Consider the following 18,338-nt stretch of genomic DNA (forward strand, 5'->3'; position numbering starts at 1 on the left):
AGAAAACAAGAAGTAGCTGATAACTTTCGTTACCTAGGTGACCAAGTCAGTAGTGGGAGAGGGTGTGCTGAAAGTGTAGCTGCTAGAATAAGAATAGCCTGGGCAAAGTTTAGAGAGCTCTTACCTCTGCTGGTGACAAAGGGCCTCTTGCTCAGAATAAAAGGTAGACAGTATGACGCATGTGTACGAAAAGCCATGCTACATGACAGTGAAACATGGGCCATGACTGCTGAGGACATATGTAAGCTTGCAAATAATGAAACCAGTATGCTCTACTGGATGTGTAATGTCTGTGTGCATACTCGACAGAGTGTAAGTACCTTGAGAGAAAAGTTGGACCTAAGAAGCATCAGATGTAGTGTGCAAGAGAGATGACTGCACTGGTATGGTAATGCGGCGAGAATGAATAAGGATAGTTGTGTCAAAAAGTGCCACACTCTAGCGGTTGAGGGAACCTGTGCAAGAGGTAGACCCAGGAAGACCTGTGATGAAGTGGTGAAGCACGACCTTCGAACATTAGACCTCACTGAGGCAAGACTAGTGACCGAGACTTTTGGAAATATGCTGTGCTTGAGAAGACCCGGCAAGCCAAGTGAGACCATAACCTTGTGGCCTAAGCCAGGGGTGTAATCAGCCCTCTTATGTGTACCTTCCCTTCATCAGACAAAGCTTGTGAAGACCTGTTGAGGCAAGTGAAATCGGAATCAAAATCAAATTCAATGGTTGGCATCCGTGCTACTGGAGCACTAAGAGCACCACCAGAGCATGATCGTTGCCAGAGTGGCTAACTGGCGCTCATTCTGGTTGCACGTAAAATGCACCATTCAAGCGTGATCATTACTAGTGTCGCCTTACTGTCACTTGTGCCGGTGTGCAGGTGACACGTTAAAAAAAAACAAACAATTTTTCTATGCCCGTTGTCAGTGTCGCCTGACTGGCCCTCGTGCCAGTGGAACATAAAAGCACCCACTACACTCTCGGAGTGGTTGGCGTTAGGAAGGGCATCCAGCTGTAGAAACTGTGCGAAATCAAGATTGGAATCTGGTGTAGCCATCTGGTTCGCCAGTCCTCAGTCAAATTGTCCAACCCATGCTAGCATGGAAATGGAAAGCAGATGTTAAACAATGATGATGATGATGATGATGATATATATATATATATAATATATATATATTATATATATATATATATATATATATATATATACATACATATAACATATATGTATATATATATATATATATATATATATATATATTTAAATATTTCGCTGAATTCTTCCTCTAGAGAATTTCCCTTGTAGTTTGATCGTTGATGATCTTCTTCTAGCATTCTGGCCGGCTACCTAGCAGGCCAGCCCTGCCAATATATACATATATATATATATATATATATATATATATATATATATATATACATATACATATATATATATATATATAATATAATATATATATTATATATATACATATACATTATATATATATATATATAATATATATTATATACACACACATATACAGATCACTAGCCACTACACTATACATATATCTACATACACATACATATATATATAAATATGCATATATATATATAATATATACAATATGTATTTATATATACATTATAACATATACATATATACATATACATATATACATATTTGTAATCAGAAACTATATTTAAGAGCGTATTGTTGAGAGTATGGATGATGAAATCACTGTTGGACAGGCACTTGTTTACATATTCAGTCTTGGACTCATTGAGGTAAAGACCTACACAATTTGAGGCTTGTTCAAGAGATTGTAAAAGAGACTGGGCATTGGAGAGAGAATCACTGATAAGAGTGATGTCATCAGCAAAGTTTCTTAAATATGGTTTCTGATTACAAATATCTTGGGTCGTACATATCATCTGAAAAAGATTTTCTAACTAGAAAGGGTATGGCCTGGTCAGCCTGTAATGATATGCATAAGATCTGGTCATCAAATCTAAGTAGAGATTTCAAACTTACAATCTTCAAAGCCACAGTCGAACCCATTCTACTATATGGCTCAGAAACCTGGACGTTATCAAAGAAGCTTGAGGGGGTTGATGGAACTACACACTCGCCTCCTTATGGGAGCTCAAATCTCTCGTGGAAGTGTCATCCAACCAAAGTACAAATATATTGGAAATTACCACCATATATCATTTCTTGTGAAAAGTAGAAGAGTCCAGTTTGCTGGACATTGTTGTAGAGCTGAAAACGAGGTAATTTCTATTCTTCTCCTCTGAAAGCCATCTGCTCACGATACCAGAGGGTACACACTCTCCTACCCTGATGTAATCACCAGGAATACAGGCATCCAGCAACAGGACCTCCGTAATGCTATGATGGACCGTGAAGTCTGGTGTAACATAGTAAATTCCATTGTCTCAATCACGGTTGAACAATGACAATGATTAACATATACACATATATATGCATATACATAACATATGTACATGCATATACAGACATATATATGTATATATATACATAGCCATAGACATATATACATATATATATATACACATATATATACATATATAAATACATATACATATATATAAACTTGTATATACATATATATACACACACATATATATATCTATATATATATACACACACATATGTTCATATATATATACATATATACAACACATATGTACATTATATATATATACATATATATATATATACACACACATATATGTACATATATATATATAACAGATATATATATATATATAGATATATATATATATTATATATATATATATTGACGTACCTGGCAATTCCTGGGAGGGTGGGGCTCATCCCTTGGTTCCATTCTCATAGTTGTATCGCTAATCCAAGCAAAGTATGTAACCCTTAAAACAGTTTTTGTGCATTTACAGAGAATACCTAACTCCCTTATACAGGATCTTGTTTTTCAGAATTCCTAATGTTATGAATATCTAAAATGTGATGTCAGTTATCTAATAACATAAAATTAGTTACCTGATAGTGAGAATTCAAATAAAGTAGCCTAAAAAAGGGCTCTAATATATAGAATTTAGGAGGGAATACTAATAATTTATGTACAGTAAAATCTGAAAGATGTTATGTAATAAGAGGCTAATCAGATATGAGATAACAAATCAAAGTAAATAACTCTGAAAAGGGCTTTTGTGCATTTTCATAGAATATTACCCTCAGCGACACTTGTGTTGGTATATTTGTGAATAAGTCATTAACCGAATAAGTGGAACTATTGTTTAGAAAATACTATTTACTTGTTTAAGAGTTGTACGGGATAAATTGCAAAAATAACTCTAGCAGTTCAAATACTAAGAAATAAGCATACTTAATTTGATTTATACTAAATTATTTAGGAAAATGAATGGGTTATTTTCCTTAGCTGTTAAAATGAAATATATTAGATATATATATATAAGGATCCCTTCAAGGGGCCCTATTATAATTTTTTCAACATTCTGAGTATGTGATGAGGTTTCCAGACATGAATTCTACTCACATGTCAAATTTCATCAAAATCGGTAAAACGATGTAGGGGGAGTTAGCTAACAACTCCTCAAACACACCCACAGACAGAACTTCCCACATATATAGTATATATACATATATATACACACATATATATATATATCTATCCACACACTATATATATACACATACATATATATAAATATTATATATATATATATATATATACACACACACACACATATATTATACTTGTATATATATACACACACAATATACATACATATATATACACACATATACATACACATACATATATATGCACATACATATATACACACATACATATATACATACCACATATATATGCATACACATACTATATATATACATACATACATATATTCTTATATTTATGTACACATATATATATATATACACACACACAAAACAAATAGTGAGGGATTATCAATCTCCCTCATAGCCTTACCTAGCCTCACAAGTTGTTTTCTGTCCCTATTTTCTCATTTCCCCCCTTCAGCCAAAGGCATTTAAAACTATCCCACTCAGATACTAACTTATCGATCGCTCCCTCCCTCTATTCAGCTTCATACTCTTCTGGATACCTTAGTACTCCCTCTCCATTACCAACTCACATTCATTACTGTACTAACCACTGCTATCTCGACCCCCAAGCTATTCCTCTACGCCCTACTCTCAATCTTCACCCTATCTTCTCTCATACCTTAGTAATCACCTCCTGCCACTAAATTAGACACTCTCCCTACCTCAAATAATTGCCATTCCTTCTCTCACTATCTCAACTTCCAATAATTCTAAAGCTACTATCCCTAAATTTTGACACCTATACACAACCCCAACACAATAGACTACCTTTCAATTACCATCTATCCTACCCCTCCTATTCACCTCTTAATTCTCCACCTCTACTACTAACTCCTTTAATACACTCATTATTAACCCCCTCTCTCTTCCTGAACTAGCTCTCTTTTCTCCTCACACAATTCTGTCTCAACACCTCCCATAACCCCACCAACCTTCCCACTTTACCCCTCTCTAAAACAGCTAGCTTTCTACATTTAATCCTTTCATCTTTGAACTTCTCTGCATGTAAGCTCTTCTCTACACTGATGACAAAGGCTCATCTTATCCAATGTTGATTGCATCCATTATGACTGCATATTATGATGATCTACATCTATCAACATTCTTATGGATCTTTGAACTCCTAGAAACAGTTGTTGGACTTATAGCACCATTCTTCTAACCCTTTAATTTTCTGTCATTTGTACTCTGTGGAAGTTGAATCGATTACTATATCTATATATTCATACTTAAATGTTCATCATCTGAAAGTCTCCAGCCTTTGCTTTTTCTCGTCTTGCATGTATACATATATACATATTTTGTATTTCATATCCAAATTATTATATTTAATATGTCTAATTTGTTTATCCACATAAATGCCTCTACACATATATATATATTGGGTCATCCCATAAATAATGTGGTTTTTTTCAATTACATGAACTAAAAATTGGAGGGGGATGGGTTAAACTACCTGCATCAACTTGCTATAAAAGCAGGTAGTAATTTTACTTTGTACTTATTCTAAGTGCAAGTTTTGAAGAGTACAGTTCGATTTTAACAGTTATTTTTTTTTCAAACTTATAATGGTTGTGACAAAGGAGCATATTCAGCATATTTTGCTTTATGAGTTCAATAAAGGCAACAATGCATCAGAAAGTGCGAGGAATATTAATGCAGTATATGGGCATCGGACAATACATATAAGCTGGAAACTATATATATATATGTATGGATACATACATATATATATGAAAACTATAGCCTAGAAGACAAGCCTCATCCTATAAGAGCTTGACAAGGATGTTCTGCAAACCCTGGTGGAACAGAATTCCACTGTAACTGTTGAGGAACTAGCAGAGGAGCTTGGATTTGGTTACTCAACCAGTCATCGACAACTGTGCTAGAAGGAAAGCAACGATCTTTGGTTTCAAGATGAAAGGTGTTCTTCCATCATACAGTGGGATGACATTCCAAAGGATGGAACAGTTTGAATGGGAAACGATGCTCCACCCACCATTTTCACCAGACATTGCCCCATCTGATTATTATTTATTCCACAATCTTCAAAATCATTTGAACAGAAAAATATGATTTCTGTAGATGAGGTCAGTACAGTACTGGAGTATTTTTCCTCATAGACAAGTGAATTTTGGAAGAGGGGCCTTGCAAGTCTACGAGATAAATGGAAGAGCATTGCAGAAAATGAAGGAGAAAAAGAACTTCATCTTAATTTTGAAAAATATAAAGTATAAAGTATAAAGTATGACCCAATATATATATATATATATATATATACAAAAATTACCTGCACTTTCACCATAACATCTTTGTTATTGTCACACTGCTTTCTGCATGTATGCTTAGAGTTGGTACTATTGTGGTCGCATGAGCAAAGTTTGAGCCTGATCTTGCCATTTTCCTTTCTGGCTTTACAGCGTAAGCATGGCCACTCTACCATCTCTCAAGCTTGCTGAATCTTCTCAACAGTGGTGGAGGTTGATGGGCATCCCACTCCCTTTTCGTGCATCATGCTTCTCTGGCCACTTTCAAACTTCTCAATACACTCATACATACTTCTACGTGATAGTGCACTGTCCCCGTTTTGTGCTAAAAGCCTCCAATGAATTTCAGCACCTGACACACCAGAGAAATCAAATCACTGCTCTTTGTTCATCTTTGTTGCACATTGCTAGTAGAGTGGTCACTGTAAAGCCAGAAAGAAAAATGATGTGATCAGGCTTGAACTTCAATCATGTGACCACAATACTACCAACTATAAGCATGGATGTGCAGAAGGCAGTGTGACAATAATAAAGATATGCTATGGTGAAAGTGCAGATAATTTTTGACTTCTCCTAGTATATATGGCACCTGTGGACAAAAGAGACCCAGGAAGACATCAGATGAAATAGTGAGCACTGATCTCAGGATTTTGGGCATCATGGATGACAATGGACTGAAATATCTGGCAATATGAGTTTTTTGAAAAGACCTGCCCATTTGAGAAAAACTGAGCTCTGTGTTCCCTCACATGTAATGATAAAATTTTTGACAAATCAAACTACATATCTTATCTTCCTCACATTCTTCTTTTTCATGCACTATGCTCTCTCACTCCCCAATCCTGTGCTTATTCTTATTTCTCACTCTCCAATCCTACCCTTCCCATTGTATCATTACTATCCTGTTGTCCTCTACTTCCTCTATATACCCATATTTCACCCATCACTGCATTCCCCCACTCTCCACTTTTTGTATTCATGTGAAGTTCCTACTACCTATGCTACCATCCCATATATATTCTGATCCCTGTGCCTTGAGGGTATACCCTTGCACTCACCACCATTTCTTTCTATTGCTCTATCCCTCTGACTGGATAACCATATATCTCCTCTACAGTAAGATACCTATTTGTGTCCCTCTTTCACACTCTAACCCCACATCACCTGACACAAGACCACTTCCTCTCAAAGGATCTTTGTCTTATGAGTTACTTGGTGACCCCTCACCAGTGCTCTTACCATGTAGTCAGCATTTGGAAGGGCATCCAGCTGTAAAAACTGCCAAAACAGACCTCGATGATGCTGATGACATGTAAAAAGCACTGTCCACTATGTCAGATGGTTTGTGTTAGGAAGGGCATCCAGCCATAAAAACCATACCAAAACCGACAGTGAAGCCTGGTGCAGTCTTCTGGCTCACCAGCTCCTGTCAAACCATCCAACCTATGCCAGCATGGAAAACAAATGTTAAATGATGATGATATATATTTGTAGAGAAGATTTTTTCTCAAAGAGTTAAGATTGAGGAAAGAACCTTTTTAGAAAGTCGAAAGGCACTAACCTTTGGGAAGAGATTTCACAAAATTTGTGTGGCTTTTGCTTTTATAGATGTGCTTTCAGTTCTTAATGTTTTCAAGCACATTATTCATCATCATCATCATCATCATTGATTAATGTCCGCTTTCCATGCTAGCATGGGTTGGATGATTTGACTGAGGTCTGGCGAACCAGATGGCTGCACCAGGCTCCAATCTGATCTGGTAGTTTCTACAGCTGGATGCCCTTCCTATGCCAACCACTCCGAGAGTGTAGTGGGTGTTTTTACGTGCCACTAGTACGAGGGCCAGTTAGGCGGTACTGACAACGGCCATACTCAAATGGTGCTCTTTATGTGCCACCTGCACTGGAGCCAGTCTTCTCAAGCACAGCATATTTCTAAAGGTCCCGGTCACTAGTTATTACATGTATGTAATGAAATCTCTTCCCAAAGGTTAGTACCTTTCAACTTTCTAAGAAAGGTTCTTTTCTCATTCTTAACTCTTTGAGAAAAAAATCTCTCCAAATTTATAACTGTATCAAGGAATTATCAAAACACTCTGAATATATATATATACACACATGCAAAGACACACACATATATATATATATATACATATATAAAGAATAAGGAGAAAATGATCCCTTTATGAGGTTTATTACCATTACTTGATTCATATATATATGCATACATATATATATATATGCATACATATAATATATATATATATGCATACATATATAATATATGCATACATATATATATATATGCATACATATATATATATATATATATATATATGCATACATATATATATATATATATATATAATATGCATACATATAATATACATACATATATATATATATTTATGCATACATATATATATGCATACATATATATATGTATGCAATATATATATATATATATGTATGCTATATATATATATATATATGTATGCATATATATATATATGATGCATATATATATATATGTATGCATATATATATATATATGTATGCATATATATTATATATATATATATGTATGGCATAATATATGAATCAAGTAATGGTAATAAACCTCATAAAGGGATCTTTTCTCCTTATTCTTTATATATATAATATATATATTGTGTGTGTCTTTGCATGTGTATATATATATATATTCAGAGTGTTTTGATAATTCCTTGATACAGTTATAAATTTGGAGAGATTTTTTTCTCAAAGAGTTAAGAATGAGAAAAGAACCTTTCTTAGAAGTTGAAAGGTACTAACCTTTGGGAAGAGATTTCATTACATACATGTAATAACTAGTGACCGGGACCTTTAGAAATATGCTGTGCTTGAGAAGACTGGCTCCAGTGCAGGTGGCACATAAAGAGCACCATTTGAGCATGGCCGTTGTCAGTACCGCCTAACTGGCCCTCGTACTAGTGGCACGTAAAAACACCCACTACACTCTCGGAGTGCATATATATATATATATATATATGCATACATATATATATGCATACATATATATATGCATACATACATATATGCATACATACATATATGCATACATACATATATATATAATATATATGCATCATATATATGCATATATATATATATATATGCATACATATATATATATATATATATGCATACATATACATATATATATATGCATACATATATATATATATATGCATACATATATATATGCCTACATATATATATATGCATACATATATATATATATATGCATACATATATATATATATTGCATACATATATATATATATATATATGCATACATATATATATATGCTACATATATATATATATGCATACATATATATATATATTATATTGCATACATATATATATATATTAATGCATACATAATATATATATATATCTGCATACATATATATATATATATATATATATGCATACATATATACACATATATATATATATATATATGCATACATATATACATTACACGATGCAGATGGTATTCATTTGGAATTTTCAACTGCTAATTTTACACATATTTTTTACTTTGTCAGTCTTTTTTTTCTTAAAAACAAAAACGAATTTTTGCATTTTTTTTTCTTGTAGAATAATTACTATGGAATGTTTTGAACACCACAATTTGTGAAAGAGACCTGGAGTCCTCCATGCAACCTGTGCTGGAAGGACAAACAAGATTTCAAACTTCCTCAACATCAGCAGAAGGATAGTGGAAAGGGTCAGAAAGGAACTGGAAGATTCAGGATTGACTGGGTAGCTGTACGTGTGGCAGCAAGACTCTGCATCCTGTCACACCAAATGAAAGACCTAGGCCTGATTGTTGGAGAATTTCTTTGATCACACAGTGCCTGACATTTAGCCTCCCAACTCACCTGACTGCAAACCCCTTTGATTTCATGCACCGTAGAATGAGAGCCCACCAAATCCAGCTGCAATACAAAGGATGAGCTGAGAGTGAGGATTATCATGGCCTTCAAGGGCCTAAAATGGGAAATAGTGATGAAGGCCTATGGCTAGTTCCAAGATCACCTGGAGGCTGTCATCAAGGCCAATGGCGAGTTTGAGTGAGATTGACAGAACATCATAAGGGCAAACTGATCCAAATTTGATGAATATTTCTCAAAAATTAAAAACCTCTATTTTTTCCTGAGACAGTGATCATGCAAACGAGTACTGTCTGCACCCTATATACACACACATTCATGCATCATAATCATTTAATGTCAATTTTCCATGATGGCATGGGTTGGACGGTTTGACTGGGAACTGGCCAACTGGCAAACCAGGCTCCACTCTGATCTGGCAATGTTTCAACAGCTGGATGCCCTTCCTAATGCCAACCACTCCGAAGGTTTTGTGGGTACTTTTTACGTGCCACCAGCACAGGAGCCAGTCAGGCGGCACTGACATCAGCCACGTTTAGATGGTGCTTTTTACATGCTACCAACACAGAAGCCAGTTAAGGCGGGGGTGCTGGCATCGACCACATGCAGACAGTGCTTTTTACGTGCCACCAGCATGGGGAGCCAGTCAGGCAACGACCTATGCATGAATGGTGATTATTGCGTGCCACCAGCATGGGACCCAGTCAGGTGGCCGTGGCATCGGTCACAACTACAGTTTCCAATTGATTGCAATTTGATTTAATTTTGATTGACTCAAGGATGGCATGTCACCCGACGATTCAAAGATACTTTTAAATGGGCTGGTTATGTGACACTGATGTAGGCTATGACTGTGATCTCACTTTACTTGCCAGGTCTTCTCAATCACAGCATATCTCCAGAAGTTTCGGTGTTTGTCATTGTTTCTGTGAGGCCCAATGTTTGAAGGTCATGCTTCACCACCTCATCCCAGGTCTCCCTCTTCCAGTGTTAGGAAGTGACACTTCTTCACACAGCTCTCCTCATCCATATGTAGCACATGACCATATCAGCGCAGTCGTCTCTCTTGTACACATCTGATACTTCTTATGTCCAACATTTCTCTCAGGGAACTTACACTCTCACGTGTGTGCACACTGACATTACACATCCAGTAGATCATACTAGCTTCATTTCTTCAAGCCTACGCATGTCTTCAGCAGTCACAGCCCATGTTTCATTGCCAAGTAGCATGGCAATTCACACATGCATCATACAATCTACCTTTCACTCTGAATGAGAGACCCTTTGTCACCAGTAGAGGTAGGAGCTTTCTGAACTTTGCTCAGGCTATTCTTATTCCAGTGGCAATGCTCTCCGAGCATCCCCCCCCCCCCCCCCCCTTCACTACAGACTTGGTCACCTATCCTAGTTTCTCCCTCTGGCATGTGATGGAATCAGTTTCTGAGCATCTGCGATGTTTATTGCTCCTGTGCATCTGCCGCACACAAAAGCTATCTTCCCAGTTAACCTTCCTTTGATGTTGCTGCACCCCTTATGTGTCCATAGCTTACACTGGGTACATCTTATGGAGTTTCTACCTATACCTTTTCTACAGATCAAGCAGGGCCATCTACCTGAGGGGGTTTGTGATGTGTTCGCCTTCCTACTTACTATGATTTTGATTTTTGCAATATTGACTCTAAGGCTCTTACATATATAAATGCATACATATATATATATATTATACACAGACATAAATATACATATATAGATCTATATGTATATACAAATATGTATGTACATACATATGTGTGTGTATATATATATATATATATATACACATACATACATACATATTGTTGTATTTCAGGTTGGTCACTTTTTTTTGTCAAATAAAAACATGCACTATATTCATTCTTCACTAATTTATTACGGTTCATATTCTAACTTGTGTCCATTGTCCAGAAATCTTTCGCCACACATCTGTGACCTCTTCAGTGACACTTTCTTTCTGCATGTGTACTCTTGCTCCACTTATTTCACATCAGGAACCTTGCAACACAAATTCATAAACGTATATATATACTCTATATATATATATATACTCATACATATGCAGGTTGCTGTGCACTCACGTGTAAAGTCACTATTATTCTATGTATCATTCTCAGTGATATTTGGCTGGTATGTGGCAATAAGGTACCTGTCACTGAAGAAGTAGAGTACATGGAAATATGATCTGACAGTTCTAGCACTCATGGCACATTGTTCTCATCTGCAATGATAGATATATATATGTATATATATATATATATGCATGTTTTCTCAGCATTTTGCATCTGTATGAGGTTCATTCAAGACCAAATTTTATGGTATTTGTTGTTCTAGGATACAAAGATTGCCATTTGGTACTAATACTGCTTCCTTCACTATATATATATATATATATATATATATATACAGACAAATAAGCATTCTTGCACAGAATATCTTTTATCTATTTAAAGCTATGGAATCTAGAGGTGAGTGTCAAAAAACATAGCTTCCTTTCCACAAGGAAATATTCATTTTTAATGTACTTAATTTTCTACAATAATATAAATACTGAATATATTCAGCCAATTCAATGACAGATTCTAACATTTTAAGAAGAGTGTGTTAGTTATATCAACTTGTTAGTGAACATTAATAATATAGACCAAGAAAATACATAAACTCAACAAAACTGTCCTAGTAAATACACTTACATCCACATTGGAATTACTTCTAAAATATATTATTCTTTTCTCATCCTTGTTTCTTATTCTTATTCTCTTTTGTTTCTTATGCTTTTTCCAGCGTTTCGCAACATTTACACGCCTTAAAATTTATTTCAAAATAAACAAGTGGAAGAAAAAGAAAAAAAATAATTACAATAAGTAAGAAATATAAACAAGGCTTCATATGTTGATAATTATTTTCAATATATTCTTATGATCCAAAATTGGCTATCAGATTTATTATTAATCCATTTAAGATTTTACAAATGGAATAAAGAAACAGAACCTTACTTAGCAATAACCAAGCAGTTAAAACTGACCAAGGAACTAAGCTGGTATGTTTTATTTATAACCTTCATTAATTTATAAAAATGCTTATATATATATATATATATACACACATATATTTATATATACATATTTATATATATCCAACCCATGTTTGGAGAAACAGATTTTAACCCATTGATAATGATACTGATGATGTTGATGACTATGATAATGATTCTTTTCTTTTTTTAATGTTAGCATGGAATGGATGGTCTAGAAATCCAGATATTTGCACTAATTATTGGAATTTGTAGCTGGGAACCTTTCCTAAAGCCCCATCCACACTCTATCCTTCTGCTGTACAAGTATCTGATACATGTATGTGAGATGCATGCTAACATTTTCAGTTGAATGCAGAATTTCAAAATATATAAATATAAAATGCTCAAATAGAATGAAAATAAAGAAATTTGCAATATCAGTTTCATTTATATATATATATATATATATATATATATACATACATACATACATATATATATATATATATGAAATTCTTTTTAACAAGTTTTAATGAGGTTAGAATTATTATTAAGAAAACAAAACAAACCAACCCAAATTTGAAACCAATTGCTCATACCTTGCCAATTTAGAGTACGGGGAACTTATACAAGTTGAAGATAAAATTTTCATTGGTAGTGATTTTTTAAAGACACAACTGCTTAGGAATTGGGTGAAGGTAAGGGGGAATTGCGATCCTCACACCTTTAACCAAGTATAATAAAGACGAGTGATATGAAGTGGTTCCAATTGAGAGAGTCAAAACCAGATCGCAGACAGACTTCTCAGACAGCTTGTTGCAATAGTAAAATTGTCTGTCTACATTTATATTTATGTAATATATCAGTGCAAGATGAAGCAAAAATACGAAAACAAAGTATATATATATATATATATACACACATATAGATGTAGGTATGTACATATATGTATGTATGCATGTTTTATTTATTAATTTATTATATATATATATATATATAATTTTTTTAATGTAATACAGTTGTAAGAAACAAATTTCTTTCTATTGTTAGTTGTCACCCCCACTTTCTTGTTTCTGTGTGCGTGTGTACATAGTGTATATATACATTTTATTTATTTATATATATATATATATATATATATAAAATCATCACCCTATCTTGTCATATTAATCATAATATTAATTCACTCATCCACTGCCATCCATAACTTTTTCTTCTCTGTCCTCAGCCATCTTAACATACAGTTTGTCTGGCTTACTCTCCCACTTGACTGAACCTTCACATATTTCTTCTCATGTTCCCTTCTCCCATACCTTTCATCAGTACTTGTCCTTATTTATGGAGAGCTGAATACCCCACCTCCACACAATCCACTTTGACCTTCACTACTGTCCTTTCCTTTCTTACCCCACTCCCCATGACATTAATCCCTTTCTTTGCTTCAATAGAGACTACTGTTACTTTCTTCACTACCACACTCTCAACAATAAATCTGTTCTTACAAACTTCACCCCCTCTCATTACCTCCCCTAAAGTCATTATAATCACTATTATTCCTTTCAGTTATACAGGTCCCCTATAGGTCTTTCTGTCTTGTAAATTACAAGGTGACCTTTCTACTAGCAGTGCCATGAACAAAGCACCTGGCACACAGCTAAACGGTTGGCATTAGAAAGAGCATACAAACAAAAAAAAAAAGCCAAAACATTTGAGCATGTTGTCCTCTTAATTATCAGATCCTGTTGCACTATCTAACCTATGCCAGCATGAAAAGATATTGAATGATTTTATATATACATACATACATACATACATACATACTAGTGGGACCTGTGGAAATTTCACGGAACAAAAAGAATTAAGAGGAGCTATTTAAGAAAGAAAGGATGATTTGCATTTTTATTGCATATAAATCTTGTTGCCTGTGCAATAAATGATACAAAAATATACAATAACAATCTATACAATACTTAATACATGTATCATTCATTAATATTTAATTCTATTGAAACTGAAAGATCAGTATATAATTGCATACTCCTAATGCAATATTTTGCATTATATAATTACATTATATACAATTAATGTACACAAAACGATATAGAGAATATACACAATGTTTTCAATTCCATTGAAAATCAAAAATAACATCCACATCTATTTTGCTAAGTTATATCACTTCCAGTCACAATAATATATTATAGGATTTCAAAATTTCCCTTTGCTAAACACTTTATATTTCTCTCTATATCTCTTACTTCAACAAACTTTTTAACATCCTTAGGTTGTTTAACTCTTTCTCTCACTTATGCCAACCATGGCATCATGATTGATTAATTTATAGACTATCTGCTATCTCACTCCCTCTCCCTCATTTACCGCCTCTCTAAAAACTAAAGCATAATGTGTGAATGAACAAACAAGCAGAATTATTATTGTTATATAAATATGAATGCAAATATACATATCAAATGCACACCACACACACATAAAATATATACATATATATATATAAACATATTTATAATATATATATATTTATACACATATATATATATATATATAAACATATTTATATATATATATATTTATACGCATATATATATATATAAACATATTTATAATATATATATTTTATTATACGCATATATATATATATATAAACATATTTATAATATATATATATATTTACATCATATATATAAAATATATAAACATATTTATAATATATATATATATTTACATCATATATATAAAATATATACATCATAAATATATATAAAATATATATATTTATACACATATATACACACACGTTTATATATGTACAAGAATCATTAATCAGTTGCAATGCACTTACATTTCCATTATTGACAGGAAGATTAGTTATGTGCACATTACTAGTTGCACTTTTTTCCTGTGTCACTACAGTGCAAGTCTGAAATTGAAATATCAATTAAGTTGTCATTGTTTTTAATCATGGCTGCTTTCTGTTTGGCTCTAAAGAAGAGCAGCATTCATTGATTTGTATTATGGTGGCTGATTTTTTTATAATTTTTTTAAAGGTGGGTAGGGGTGGGGAGTCAAAAATCAGTCCAAGGCTCTCAGCACAACACTGAGAAATTTTCTGCTGCTATAGACACATTACAGATGAACTGCAAATTTTTAAAATGGTCACACATGTCACAGACCAAGAAAGAGCAAAATACTCGCCTAGGTTCTGTGCTGATGACAACAACATTAAACAAGTCTGTGCTTGGTTCTATTAAACAGATATATTACTACTGATAAATTGGTAAATAATATGCATACCAATTATGGTTCTACTATGCAACCATCTGCAATAGAATTTCAGGCTTAAACTATTTTGAAATCTGTCAACAACTTTTTGATCACTGTAGCAACAAAAATGATACTACTGCAAGTTGGAGAATAAATACCAGAATATGGAATGGAAACATTAACAATCACCCATCAATTTAGAATGCAACCAACAGTAGAACAAATGATGCAGACTTTTTTTTTCTTTTTTTTTGGTGGGGGAAGTTAACAGTAAGCAGTGTATAAGATGCTGCATGATAAGTTACAATCAGTATTTTTGAAGCAAACACCAAAGACAACTGTCAAAAGTGTTGTGCTGTTGCACGACGATACCTATCCTCGTATTGATTCTCAGTGTTGAAAGCCAACAGAAGCTGAAATTGGAGGTCTTGGAACATCCTTCTGAACTTGCTCCTATAAGCTATCATCTATTTGTTCCACTCAAAGACAGTATGAAGGCTATTGATATGCCAAAAAGTGGAGGAAGCAGGACCTATGTGGTTCATCTATTCAGCTGAAAACATTTTTTTCAGTTGGCACAAAGAAGCTTGCACAAGAATTGACCAAGTATGTTGAAAAATAATATACTCATACTTTTAAGATCTCTATTGTTTATATATTTAAAAAGAAAAAGTTAATTATCCAGTTACTCTTCTTTACAGTAAACAGAAAGAGTTGTCAAGGTTAATGTAATGAAAATTACAATTCAACTGACATTTCTAATTAAACCAGTGCATGGTGCCAAGAAGGGTACGTGTCTACAGATGTGTGTGCAATTAACTTTCCCGCCAATAGCAAAGAAAATGGTAAATACATTGCAGATAAATAATGACTTGCTGCTTTGTGTGTCTCTGCATGGGTGCATGTGAATGTGTGTGTGTGTGTGTAAATTAGAAGAGAGAAGGGCAGTGTCTCTAGTTCATGACAGGTCAAATGGAGCAAAACAGTTATGACTAGGCAAGACTAGTGCAGTTGATAATTTTAAATATTTGTAGTGTAGCAGCTAACTGATACATGTACTTGTGTATACATGCATGTATTCACGTATTTTATGTATGTGTGAACTTGTATTTCTCCATAGAAGTAATTATGCAGTTTAGTTCCATTGGCCTAACATGGGTCAGAAAATAAGCAAAGCATTGTATATACATTTTCAGTCAAGCCTGAACGCGTTTAATTAACACACATTACAATGTCTGACAATCAGAAGATTTAAACCTAAATCTCTATAGAATAATGTAGAAGGCATTCTTCCAACTGTTGTGACAACTGTATACAATCCTCATTTATTATCTATCTTTCTATTCCAAAAACTGCAGGTGGAAACAAAAAAAAAAAAGGAAAAGAAAGAAAGAAATGCATGATGTAGCCTTTAGTTGTGATGATTAATGTTTTTAAAAATAAATATCATACCTTAGGTTTAAAGAAAAGTGAAAGTTCCTCATGCTTATCAATTAAAATAAAAATGTTCAAGCTGGAAGTTGAAACTTGTATCATAGATTTATTGCTGCACTACCATATGATATTAATATTAATAATTTTTTTAAACTTAGGCACAAGACCACAAATTTGAGGGCAAGTGTTAGTTGAAAAAATCAACCCAGGAGAATGAAAGGCAAAATTGACTTCAATAGAATTATAACTCAGAACAAATACTGCAAGGTATTTTTGCTGATGCTCTAACAATTCTGCTAATTCACTACCCTAATAATAATATTCATGTTGATGATAATTTCTTTTGACTATGCACAAAGCCAATTTTTTGCAGTGAAGAAAGTAAAGTCAGATGGAATTCATTCCAGTAAATAATGTAATAATGTCATTGACCCTGTAGGAATGAAAGACAAAGTCAAATCTAGTGGGATTTGGAAAAAAAAAATAGAGGTGATGATGAAACTAAATACAAAGAGGTATTTAGTCTGACATTCTACTATTTCTGTGTAATCTTCAAACTAAAAATAACTAATTGTAGCACAAAGCCACAAATTTGGGAGGAAAATAAATTAAATAGTCTTAAATTAATGTATATACTAAAAGGTGCATTAAATCATCTTTAGTATATACTGGTTTTAGCAAGTTCACTGCTAGAAGAATGAAAGGCAATGTTGGAATCTGAA

The 18,338-nt window shown here is 33.6% G+C and overlaps 1 protein-coding gene across 1 annotated transcript in view; it reads right to left on the reverse strand.

The window, feature by feature from the left end:
* LOC115222451 (palmitoyltransferase ZDHHC5) overlaps window positions 1-18,338 on the reverse strand; it is a 150,420-nt gene that overhangs the window by 38,090 nt on the left and 93,992 nt on the right. Inside the window, exon 9 of the mRNA XM_029792644.2 lies at window positions 12,578-12,689. Coding sequence (XP_029648504.2) covers window positions 12,578-12,689 — 112 coding nt within the window. The remainder of the gene's footprint in view (window positions 1-12,577; window positions 12,690-18,338) is intronic.

This window comes from Octopus sinensis, linkage group LG20, assembly GCF_006345805.1.
Source record: "Octopus sinensis linkage group LG20, ASM634580v1, whole genome shotgun sequence".
Taxonomy (NCBI): Eukaryota; Metazoa; Mollusca; class Cephalopoda; order Octopoda; family Octopodidae; genus Octopus; species Octopus sinensis.